This window comes from Tupaia chinensis, unplaced genomic scaffold (genome assembly GCF_000334495.1).
Source record: "Tupaia chinensis unplaced genomic scaffold, TupChi_1.0 Scaffold144529_1, whole genome shotgun sequence".
Lineage (NCBI taxonomy): Eukaryota > Metazoa > Chordata > Mammalia > Scandentia > Tupaiidae > Tupaia > Tupaia belangeri.
Window position 1 is genome coordinate 3,511,222 of NW_006204388.1, and position 12,216 is coordinate 3,523,437.

General features: G+C 42.7%; 1 protein-coding gene across 2 annotated transcripts in view; it reads left to right on the forward strand.

Annotated features, from left to right (window-relative positions):
* Nucleotides 1–12,216, forward strand: part of WLS (Wnt ligand secretion mediator) — a 157,579-nt gene that overhangs the window by 94,212 nt on the left and 51,151 nt on the right. For both annotated transcript variants that reach the window (XM_006167150.3, XM_006167149.2), the window contains exons 4-9: nucleotides 1,611–1,772; nucleotides 3,129–3,265; nucleotides 7,808–7,976; nucleotides 9,134–9,231; nucleotides 9,585–9,648; nucleotides 11,823–11,966. In XM_006167150.3, the coding sequence (XP_006167212.1) occupies nucleotides 1,611–1,772; nucleotides 3,129–3,265; nucleotides 7,808–7,976; nucleotides 9,134–9,231; nucleotides 9,585–9,648; nucleotides 11,823–11,966 (774 nt within the window). The remainder of the gene's footprint in view (nucleotides 1–1,610; nucleotides 1,773–3,128; nucleotides 3,266–7,807; nucleotides 7,977–9,133; nucleotides 9,232–9,584; nucleotides 9,649–11,822; nucleotides 11,967–12,216) is intronic.

The window sequence follows — 12,216 nt, forward strand, 5'->3', positions numbered from 1 at the left end:
TCTCTCTGTCTCTCTTTAGCAAGTGCACAAACCCCATAGCCAAAAAAAAAAAAAAAAAAAGTGAAAGAGAGCTAAAGATGATCTGTATAGGAGGAATGACCCAATGTGCAGCTGAGTTTGAAAAAGAAACAGATTTCGCCCTACAAAAGTTTGTCTTTGATCTCAAATGCCAATTCTAACTAACTGGTAGTGTCTGACAACAGTCCCTCACACCTTAGGGGATTAAACATTGTAATGACTGAATGCTGAGGCCTGCAAGGTCAGCGAGAATGGAAAAGCCTATGTCCTGGGTTTGCCTGCCTTGCCTCTCCCCTTCCCATGTGTCTTCTGTCTCTGTACAAATGCCTGTTGCACTTTAAGTCCTGACTCTCCAGTAAGGAACCCTCCAGAATCACCCTTCCCATACTAGTTAATCTATTGATTTTTTAAATTTTTCCATTGGACATTTTTCTTTTTAAGTTTATCTGTTCATTTATTTAGAGAAATAGAAAGGGAGGGAGGCACCTCCAACAGGGTCCCCACACCATGATCCACCCCCAGCCTCAGTCAGTCAGGTTCATGGGCACATGTGCATACCTGGTTTGTAGAGGGAGGACCCAGGACATGAACCTGGACCTTCCCATGTGGTTCCAGCATCACAGAGCATTGCTTTACCACTGTGCCGCCAGCAGCCCTGCATTAAATCTTTTGCTATAAAGATTTGTGACAAAGTATGGAGGTGCTGAAAGTTTAGGGTTAGGAATAATGTTTATTAGTCACCACTCTTTCATAATGAGGAAATTCCACATAAAAATTGACATATAAACCCAGCATTGATGGCAGACTCTCATCTGCTTTACCACAGGGAAGCCCCTGTCTGCTGAAGTTCGGTCTATATATACCCAGATTTTTCCCTTACCCTCCACCTCTCAACAGGCGCATGTGACTGGGGCTCCTGGTGAGGTAGAACAGCATCAGTTTTCAGTAGCAAGTTGTGTATCTATTCTCCAATCTCCCACTACTATTGTTGGGCAATTTCTGTTCAATCGTTTGTCAGGAAGCCCAAGAGGGTTTCTAGAAACTGGGCTAAATATTTGTATAATTAAAATTTTTGCTCTCTTCTTCCATCTTGCCTCTTGGCTGTTAAGAAACTTTGGAGGGAGAACATTTTGAGTGGGTGAAGCAAACTGATCTCATTTATTACCTTTCTTTCCTTTCTGTCTTTTCTTTTTGTCCTCATATTCCAGGGACTCCTTGGGTTCCTTCTTTTCCTGTCAAGTCAATAAGAATAAGGTATTTTCAGCTTCTTATAGTTTCTTCTATAGGCTCTAATGAAGATGAAAGAATCCTCTAATGAAGATTAGCAAAGGTGTGAAGAGATAACAAAGTATCTCTATTCTTTACCTAAAATGTCTGGTTCTACCTCAGTGTGGCTATTTTTTGATTGCATATTTTTGGGGTAAGGGAGTTGGATGGACACCATGTCTTCAGTGTGTCCTATTATCTGTCTTTAAGGTGTACCTTTAAGCATGAGCTTTTTAAAACTGGTGATCTGAGGCCAGGGTAAGGGAACTCAGACCCAGTCTGTTGGAAGTAGTGACCCCACCTCAAACCCTCTGTTCTCCTTCCAGACCTCAGAGCATGAGGGCCGCTACTATGATTGTGATGTCCTTCCGTTCATGGAAATTGGGTCTGTGGCCCACAAGTATTACCTTCTAAACATCCGGCTGCCTGTGAATGAGAAGAAGAAAATCAATGTTGGGATTGGGGAGATAAAGGATATTCGGTTGGTGGTAAGTGAATGTGATTTTCTTAGCAGGTTGTTGACACTAGAACGCTGGCCAAACACACTGGTTCTCGGGCATGCATATCGCAGGGGGAGTCCATCTCACTCTGGGTCTCTCCATACCTCACTTGCCTCTGCTGTCTCATCTGAGAAATGGGAATAATAGCAGAGCCGTGATGACGGAGATCATAAAGTGAATTAATTTGTGCGAGGGATTACAGAAATGGCAAACAATGCAATTATTGTACCCACTTAAGATTTTAAGTGTGCTTAAGATCACTTAAGATCATTATAATGATTACAAGATCATAATAATATGGTTGTGATCGTGTAATGAATAATACCAAGATAAAAGTAAATTTTCCTTTTTACATGTTTCTCCTTGCAAGAAAAATGTTAAAGGGAACAGGGTTGCTTTAGGTTCTTTCCATTTCATGTTTTTAATTGGAGAAACTATAGAACACAGAGTAAGGAGGCTATTTACATATATATATATATATAAATATAAATATAAACAAACAAGTCACATGGGACCAGCAGTGTAATGGCTATGTCGCTGGACTCTTATGTGGTTGACCGTTGTTTGAGTCCTGGACCCAGCGGCTTAAACTCACGCCGGGCGCATGTGCGTGCGTGCCCAAGATCCTGAGAGGAGAATGGAGGAGAAGGGATTGCAGCGTGGCCATCCCCCCTGGGGGGGTGATTTCTCGTTTTCTGTCTCTCTGTCTCTCTCTGTCTTTCTGGTGAACGCACGTGTCCTAAAGCAAAAAGTCACACAAGAAATACCTATTTATTGAAGAAAATTAGGAAACACAGGTAAAGACACAGAAGAGCACAATTACCTGGCATATCCTGCCATCTAGGTTTTGATATATCTTCTTTCGAGTGTGTGTGTGTGTGTGTGTGTGTATTCCCTCCCTTACAAAAAAATGGGATCATATTAGAATCAATTTGTGTTTCTCGTTTCTTCATGTAATATTATATTGTGGATATCATGCATATACTTTTGATACTGCTTATTGTTCTGTCATGTAGATTTATTTGAGCACATTTACCACTCAACATATTAGGCATGTATGATATCTTTTAACTTTTGAATGAAAATCTTCTGGAAAAATCTTTGATTATGCTGTTAATCATTCCCTTATCATAGAGTGAGCCCATTTTAATGCCTTTTGCTGTATATCTCCACAGTGTCTAAGGAAGAGCCGGGGGTATAGGAGATAGTATGTGCTGTGAATGTGAAAGATCTTGTTCTCTAAGTTCTTCAGATGAGGTCTCTACTGACCTCTCCCACCTCTTGATGGTAGAAAATAACATTAAGATATATTCACCTTTAAAATTATGATTGGTCTCTGTCTAGGGAATTCACCAAAATGGAGGCTTCACCAAGGTGTGGTTTGCCATGAAGACCTTCCTTACGCCCAGCATCTTCATCATCATGGTGTGGTATTGGAGGAGGATCACCATGATGTCCCGACCCCCTGTGCTTCTGGAAAAGTAAGAGCTGTTTTTGGAGCACTCTTAAAGAATGCTGGCTTCCCAAGATCCGCTGTGCTTCTGTGCCTGCATGAGTTCAGATCAAGCAGCAAGTTTATGACTAAGGAGACTCAGGATGTCCTGAACAAATCACTAGCCCAAGTCATAAACTGTCTGATGGCATGGTGGTTAAGGTGGCTGGATCTCACATGGCCAACCAAGTGATTCAAGTCCCAGATCTAGCAGCTTGAAAAAGATGCTGGGCACGTGTGCATGCATCCTCAAAATCCAAAACTGAAAAACAGAATGGAAAGGACTACAGTGTGGCCATCCCCCTTGGGGGCCATTTTCTCACTTTCTCTCTCTCTCTCTCCAGTGAGCACAAGTGTTTTCTGGTAAATTAAGAAAAAAATATTATTAAATCTTTGGCGTTCTTTCTCTTACATTTCTGACTCTTTATTCTGACTTTGCTCTTTATCCCCATAGTCAGAAGCAGATACATCTCTGTGATGGACGGCCTTGCTCCTAACTCCTTTCTCATCTGTGTCATTGACTTCTCCCTTTGTGCTGGATGATTTCCATTAACCCACAAACACTTTCTACCTTGTCCCATTCTTTGACAAAACACCCCTTTTCCTCACTTCCCCCCTGAACTAACACTCCATTTCCAGCTTCCTTTAATAGCAAGACTCCTCCCTCAAATATCTTTCCCATGTATTTTTTCCCTCCTCTTTCCTCAAATCTCTTCTAGTCTTAATTTATCCCACAACTCAACTAATACTACTCTTAACAGGATCATTAATGACTTTCACTTTTTTTTGTCTTTTTATTTTATTATTATTATTATTATTATTTGGAGAGGTTTTTGCTTTGAGGGCGCATGCGCTCACCAGAAAGGCAGAGACAGAGAGACAGAAAGTGAGAAATCACCCCCCAGGGGGGATGGCCATGCCGCAATCCCTTTCCTCCATTCTCCTCTCAGGATCTTGGGCATGCACCCGGCATGAATTTAAGCCACTGTGTCTGGCACTTGAACTGCAGTCAACTACATGGGAGTCCAGCGACATAACCATTATACCAACTGCTGGTCCCCAATCTTCAGATTTCTAAATTCAAAGGTCATTTTTCAGTCCTCACTTTCCTTGACCCATCATCAACACTTGATATAATTAATCACAGTCTTCCTTTTTCTTTACAGAGCTTTTTCCACCCTTCTCTTGCCTATTCTCCTTTGTCAACCATTACTCAGTCTCCATTAGTGTTTCTTTCATCTTTCTTAAAGTTTACCCTTATTTCCTCCTTGAGCCAGAGAGACAGAGACAGCTCCCACAACTGAGTCTCAACACCATAATCCACCCCAGCCTCAGCCAGCCAGGATTATGGCACAGGTACTCAGGGAGGTCTCTGGACACAAACCTGGAACCTTCCCATCTGAGTCAGCCTCACAGAGCATCATGTTTCACTGTTGCTCCTCCTTCTAGTCTCCACTATTATTCCTTTCCATCTCTTTGGTCTCTTAAATTTTGGAGCCAGCACTTAGTTTGGGACCTCTTTTCTTTATTAGCCATGTTTATGTTCCAGGTGATTTCATCTAGTGTTGTGGTCTTAAAAATCGTCTACCCTGTGATGATGCTTAATTTATATCCTCAAACTCAGCTCTAAACACAGATATGCGAGCTGTTTACTGACTTCCTTTACATTGAAAATACGTCATGTACAAAGAACAACATTTGATTTCCTCCCACTTCACACCTGTTCCTCTCTCAGGCTTCCCTATTTTAGTAAATGGCAGTTACATCCTTTCAGTTGCTCAGGCTGGAAATAGAGGAGTCATCTTATATATCTCCCTTTTGTTCACACCTCTCAGCCAACTCACCAGGAAATCTTACCATTTCTACTGTCGCCACCCTAATCTAACTAAGCCACCGTCATTTCTCATCTGAATGATTGCAAATAGCCTCTCAAGGCTCTCCTTGCTTTCACCATTTTCCTTCCTGCACTTCAGATCTATTCACACAGCAGCCAGCGTTTTCCCTTTCAAGTGTTAATCAGATCATGTCACTCCTGCTCAAAGCTCTTTGCTGGCTTTTTATCTCCTTTGCCCTGTAATACAAACCCTTTTATGATCCAGTCCCTTACCACCTCTGATACTATCACCTATCCTCCCATCTCCATGTTGATGGCGTTCCCACATATCTGGCATGCTCTCACCTCAGGGCCTTTGCACTTGTTCTCCTCTTTATCTGAAGCGGTCTTCCCAGAAACTTTGGGTCTCAGTTCCTCATTTCTTTTAGGCCCTACTTTAATGTCTTTAATCTTAGAAGCTCTGCCTTGTCCACTTTGTATAAAATTTCACCCCACCTAGTTTCATTTTTCTTCATAATGCTAATCCTTCATTTGTTTATCATCTTCCCTCACCCCCCTACTCTCCATGCCACCTGATCTGACCGTAAGCATCAGGGGAGCAAGATTCTGGCTTCTTTTGCTGACTTCTGTATTCTCAGCATCTAGAACAGTGACTGGGACACAGAAGCAGCTTAATAAATACTTGTCAAATGAATGAATCATGGCACTCTATTGTTTAAGCTTGTTTTTGGATCCTCAGTCTGTTCGAGGTAAGGTTCTTATTCTCTGATGAGGTATGCAAGTTTCTCTGATGAGGTATGAGCTCAGCCCTCTTTATTTCCCTGGTCTCATATCTTGTCATTTTCTGATATATGCTACGTGTAGATTTCCAAATGCTGCAGGCTCTTCCAGGCCTCTGTGCCTCCATCCAGGCTTTGCCCTCTGCCTGGGATGCCCTTCCCATCTTCCTAATCTCAGCTCACAAGTCAGCTCAATTTCTGTCTCTGTAAAAAATCAGAAGTGCTGGTAGCAGCCCTCTATGCTTATATATTTCTATAATGTTGCTTCTTATTGTACTCTATTTGAATCTTCTCTCTATCTGCCTCCCCCACTACATGTACTTCCATGAGTGAAAAAAAAAAACATTGTTCCTCTTTTTTTTTTTTAGTTATTTTATTTGACTTTATTTATTTATTTTAATTTGACCAAAGAGGGACAGAATAAGAGAGAGAAAGTGAGAAAGCAAAGCCGCCAGGTCTAGAACTTAAATTGTGGTCAGCTATGTGGGAGTCCAGCAACCTTAACTACCACACCACCTGCTGGCCCCTGTCCCTATCATTTTAATGCCTGGCACATAATCTGTGTTTAATTAAACATACATATTTCACAAGTATGAAAAAAATGAGTAAGTCAGTGAGCTAAAAAGGATATATACTTTTATATGTGACATATAGGTTTTATATGATATATTTTTAGAATTATTTATTTAATTTTATTTATTATTATCATTATTTTAAAATTTGCCGTAGGGGACTTGTGCTTACTGGAGAGAAAGAGAAAGGGAGAGAGAAGGAGAATGAGAAAGCAAGCCACCAGATCTGGTACTTGAACCGTGGTTGGCCATGTGCGAGTCTAGCATCCCAACCACCATGCCACTTGCTGGCCAGCCCCTATTTTATATAATTTTTAAAGTTTATGTATTTCCCTCATGACAGAGAGAGACAGAGGCTCCCCCAAAAGGACCCTGACACCATGGTTCATCAGCAACCTTTGGCTTCCAGGGTCCTGCTACATGCACACCATCAGCACAAGCAGGGAGACTTTGAGACAGCACCCAGGAACTTTCCCCTGTGGCTTCGGTATCACTGAGCGTTGTGTTTCCTGCACCAGTGTGACTGGCCAAGAGCAGTATTTTTATAGAGAGGGGAAGTGACAGTTAATGATGTGACAGGGGGAAAGTAAAGTAAAAGCTAATCAGGTAGCCAAAAGAATTTACATTTCATTTGTGCTTGGAGTCATTTACTATTGAAACAAGTATGCTCATATAATTTGTGGCTGCAGAAGATATTACAGTAATAATGAGTAGTCTTAATGATTAGGTTAATTGATAACCGGAATAGATAAGAGAGGGCAGATCTCCATGAGGTCTGTTTAAGAAGGCAAAGAGGCATGAAAACATTGTAGGAAGCTCTTAACCTGAGGCGGTACCAAAATAAAGAGTGGAGCATTAAGGAGGTCAGGTTCAATTATGCAGAAAAATTGGGCTGGACTCTGGTGTGACAGTTAAGGCAGATGGATCCCACATGGCTGACTGCGTGGTTCAAGTCCTGAACTTGCTGACTTAAAAAATGTGCCAGACCTACGTGGGTGCTCAGAATCTCGAAAAGAGGGCAAAATAGAGAAGAGGTCACAATGTGACCATTCCCCATAGATGTTGTTTGTTCACTTCTTTCAGTCTGTCTCTGGCAAGCACACATGCCCTCTGGCAAAAATTTAATAAAAAATTAAAAAAAGAAAAGTTGATTCTGTAGTAGTGCCAACTAAATAGGCCATTTTTGCATCTTTGTGTGAAAACTCGTTATGAAAGCTAGGGAACCGATCATCCAGCTTTAGTCTCAACAAGTAAAATCTCAACACTCAAAACTGGTTTCTGATTTTTGGAAATCTTCCTCCCAGAGGAATAAAGCGGTTCTCCTGATATTTTTTTCTCACCATCAGAGTCATCTTCGCTCTTGGGATTTCCATGACCTTCATCAACATCCCAGTGGAATGGTTTTCTATTGGGTTTGACTGGACCTGGATGCTACTGTTTGGTGACATCCGACAAGGCATCTTCTACGCAATGCTTCTCTCCTTCTGGATCATCTTCTGTGGCGAGCACATGATGGTACAAGCCCCTGGGGAAGGAAGGACAGACATCTTCACCAAAGCTGCTCTGCGAGGGCTGCCAACCAACACTCATCTCCCTCTGCCTCGCATTAGCTGTGGGCAAGGCAGATTAAACCACTAGGCACAAGTTAGGCCCTCTGGTTCAGATATTTGCCTGCACAGACACCGAATCATATTTTAAGACTCGAAGGTTTTATGGATAAAAATAAGAATAGTGCCATCATCATGCTGCAGGGGAGGTGGTGATTGCCCGCTGGACTCTGTTCTTCATGACAGGCACTAGGAGAGTGACTGTTTTTAAATTCCATTATGGTTGGTCATAAAATCTGAACTCTGATGCCCTGCTGCCCTTTCAGGAGAACAGCGTGGGAGGAGAGAGAGGCTTTTGCCTACTGCCAAAGTCCACATAAGGGGTCTTCCACAGGGGCTTACCGGAGTGAGCCCTCAGCAGCAGAAACTGGAAGGGGGACTCAATAGTCAGTCAGGGGGACTGTCCAGAATGAACCAGTGTGGACTGTGCCATTTGGGTCCCAGCCTGGAGGCTAAGATATCTCTTTTCCCATTCCCATTTTCTCACTCTTTGTTCCTCTACTTTCTTTTTCTTAGAATTTTTGTGTTATCTATAAAGAGGAATCATTCTTGGATTTAATGAGCATTGGGAGAGATATTAGGTTATTGAGAAAGTCTTTATGTTCTTATATGCAAAAAAAAAAAATGTGTCATAACTTTCCTGGTAACCCAATAGGTCTATTTTCCTAACCATAGAGGTCTCTTATACCTGACGTATGTAAATGCCTTAGTGCCTTCATTTCACTCTACCTAGGAACCACCCTACGAACAGAAGTTAGAAGTTCCATAAGAATTTAAATGAATGAGTTGTTTTGTGGACCACAAACATCCCCCACCTATGGTGCCAGATCTTGGTGTTGGCATAGCGTCCCATTCTTGGCACAATAGAACCCTTGTCGATAGGCTTTGTAGTCATCTGATTATGTGCCAGACTCCCCTGACAAAAGTGATCTTCTGAACAGAGACTTTTCTAGAGGGAAGCCCTGTGCTTGATACACTGGGGCTGGGCAGCAAGCATTGACTCACCTCTAGAATTGTTTTGCTTTTCTTTATCTCTATCTCCGTTCTCCATTGGCTTTTCCTCAGGATCAGCATGAGCGGAATCACATTGCCGGGTATTGGAAACAAGTTGGACCAATTGCTGTTGGCTCGTTCTGCCTCTTCATCTTTGACATGTGTGAGAGGTGAGCAGGTGCCCGTGGGGACTCCGGCTGGAAGGCACATCACCAAATCCACTCCCGTGTCTTTAGAGTTTTAGTAAAAATGATAGTCGAGAACCTTTGGGATGAAAACATTGGTCAAGGCCACATCCTCGGATAGAGACTGGGATTAAATCAAAGTTGCAGCTCCTAATAGCTGCAGAACGTTTGGGCAGCTTATACTCTACGAGTTCTGTTTCTTTTCACAGTCTCTGTGACATTTCTCATACAGCCCTCACCCCTCCAGCTGCAAAATATGTGAGAATATATATAAAGAAAAGCTCCCTTTTGCCTTTGAATTAATTGTGTCTTGTCTTTCCATCTCGTTTTCTTTGTAGAGGGGTACAACTCACAAATCCCTTCTACAGTATCTGGACTACAGATGTTGGAACAGAGCTGGCCGTATCCTTCCTTGATGGGCTCCAGGGTTTTATGTCTTCCCATAGCCACCCTGTTCCTCCAGGATCATTTTCTGTCTCTGCTGATGTTCTCCCTGTATGCTCAGCCAGAGCTTTGATCCTCAGACCCACGATAATAGCACAATTAAGGCAAATAATGAGAATTAGCCCTTGCTTTCAAGCTGGGGTGAGAGCAGGCAAAATGAGGAGGTTGGAGCACGTCCCCAAGGCAGAGGGATCAGAGTTGCCGGTCTTACTGCAGCCTGTCTACACGATCTATTATACACTGTTTACTGCAGACTGAAGCATGACTGGTTTTCCCTAGAGCCACAGGAGTTCAGCTCTCAGGCCCTGTGGGAGAGCCTGCTCTGAAGTTGCCTGTGTACGAGACTTCCTACGGTGACCTTGGTGTGCTGGATACCATGCTGCTGCTATTCACTCTGAGACCCAGTCAAGATAAGGCTAAGGTGATTAGTTCCACAGGCATCGCCGTGGCCTCTGATTGGCTGGCATAAACTGTCTGAGTCATCTTAGTGAAACAGAAGTGACAATCTTAGCTTATCCCCTTTAGGATGCTGGATTTAAATATTTTATCTTTTTGAATAAAATGTTAAGTGCTTTGGAAGGAAAAAAAAAAAAAACCCTCTTCTGGAGTGAGGAGAAAAGCCTGGGTTGTACTCTTCCTTGATAACTGATATCTTGTCATGTGCTAAGTCAATAGGATCATTACCTTAAAGATGAAAGAGTTGGACTTCCTTCTTCAGCTACCCTCCTTCCCACCCAGAAAGGTTAGTTACACAAAGGAAATATTTATGATGTGAGGTCTAGTTCAAACTTTTTGTTTTCGTTTCTGAAATTTTCTTCTTCTCTTCCTTCTCCTTTTTATTTTTTATTGCCAAAATGCACATACAAAGAAACAGAGGGAGGGAGAGGAGAAAGCAGTCCTCCTCGATGGGGCATGGTCACTCTGCAGTCCCCGCTCCTCCATCTTTTCATCCTTCTGGCATTTTGGGCATGCACACACACATACTCAGTGTGTTTTTCAAGCCACAAGGGCTGGGATTTGAACAGCAGTCACCCAGATGGGATCTAGCTTCTTAACAACTAGGCAATGAGGCAGGCCCCAACCCTTTGGTTTGATAGACATAATGGAAGTCTGTGGAGGCAAATAAAAACTAAAGTCCTACAATAAGTAACTCATATTTCCTTCATTCTAAGGGACTATTGATTGTAAGAGAGAAGAAACTGTTTAAATATATTATTTAATGAAATATAGGTGCTAACTTCACACTTAATAAAATATTTTTTTAAATGTGCAGCTTGAGGGAGAATGATAACAGAAAGGAGCTGGCATCAGGTCACCTGCATTACAAGCCAGCTCACCCTCCTAAGCCTTGGTGGTTCTCACATTAGCTCTAAAAACCATATCCTCAAGGTCTTCCTGACAGAGCTCAACATATTTTGCCCCAACCCCAGCTTCTACCTCCACCTTGTGTCCTCTGCTCCCCATACCCTTTGACAAGTTTTCTGTGGAGACAGAAGCCCTTCAATCCCATGTACGGAGCTGCTGCTACACCCAAGCCCCACTCCGCCTGATTTCCATCACTCCAGGCCATTTTAGTCTCTTTCTTATACAAACCAAGGGACTAGGCTACTCCAGTGGTTCCCAAACGTGATTATCCTTGATTCCCTAGCTCTAGGAAAATCTGATTCTGTATACCTGAAGTTCAACTTGGGCATCATCCAGTGATTTTAAGAGTGGTTTTCACTTGATCAGTATTTCACCACCAATAATCACTATATCAGTGCTTTTCACATTTCTTGTGCATATGAATCTTTTTGGGAACTGGCTTAAAAGTCAAGTTTTGATTCGGTAGGTCTAGGGTGGACTCTGGAGTCTACATTTCCAGTAAGCAAGGGGTTCTTTCTCTTCTTACTTGGCTTAGAAAGCATGTATGAACACTTCCCTCTGTGGTGCGATTATGTCAGAAGACTTTCTACCATTGGCATTAGAGCGCCAGGTGTTAACATCTCACCTCCCTGAGAATCACCCAGATGTGTGGAGCAATGCCAACAGAGCTGGGAGAAGTGCTTGTGCACTCTGTGTGTGTCTTTGGCTGGACACACAGATGGCCTTCATCATCGTGGTTGGAATTGTTTCCTTTACTGGACACTCAGATGGCCTTCATCATCGTGGCTGGGATCTGCCTCTGCCTCTACTTCCTGTTCCTGTGCTTCATGGTGTTTCAGGTGTTTCGGAACATCAGTGGGAAGCAGTCTAGCCTGCCCGCCATGAGCAAAGTCCGGCGGCTACACTATGAGGTGAGCAAATCTCTTGGTACATTTAGGGACTGGTGCTTAATATCTCCGGCCTGGTATGTAAACACACACACCAGAAAGTGAGAACTTTCACTTTCACTTACACCATGAGAGGTGCTCGCATAGGGCTTCTGGGCAAATGTAGAGGCTAAATGTTACTCTAGAAAAGACCTAGCTGACCTGTCTAAATCATGGGGTTGTAGGTGGTATAAATGGGCTTCCATCCCTAGTAAGGAGCAGACTCGTTCAGCAG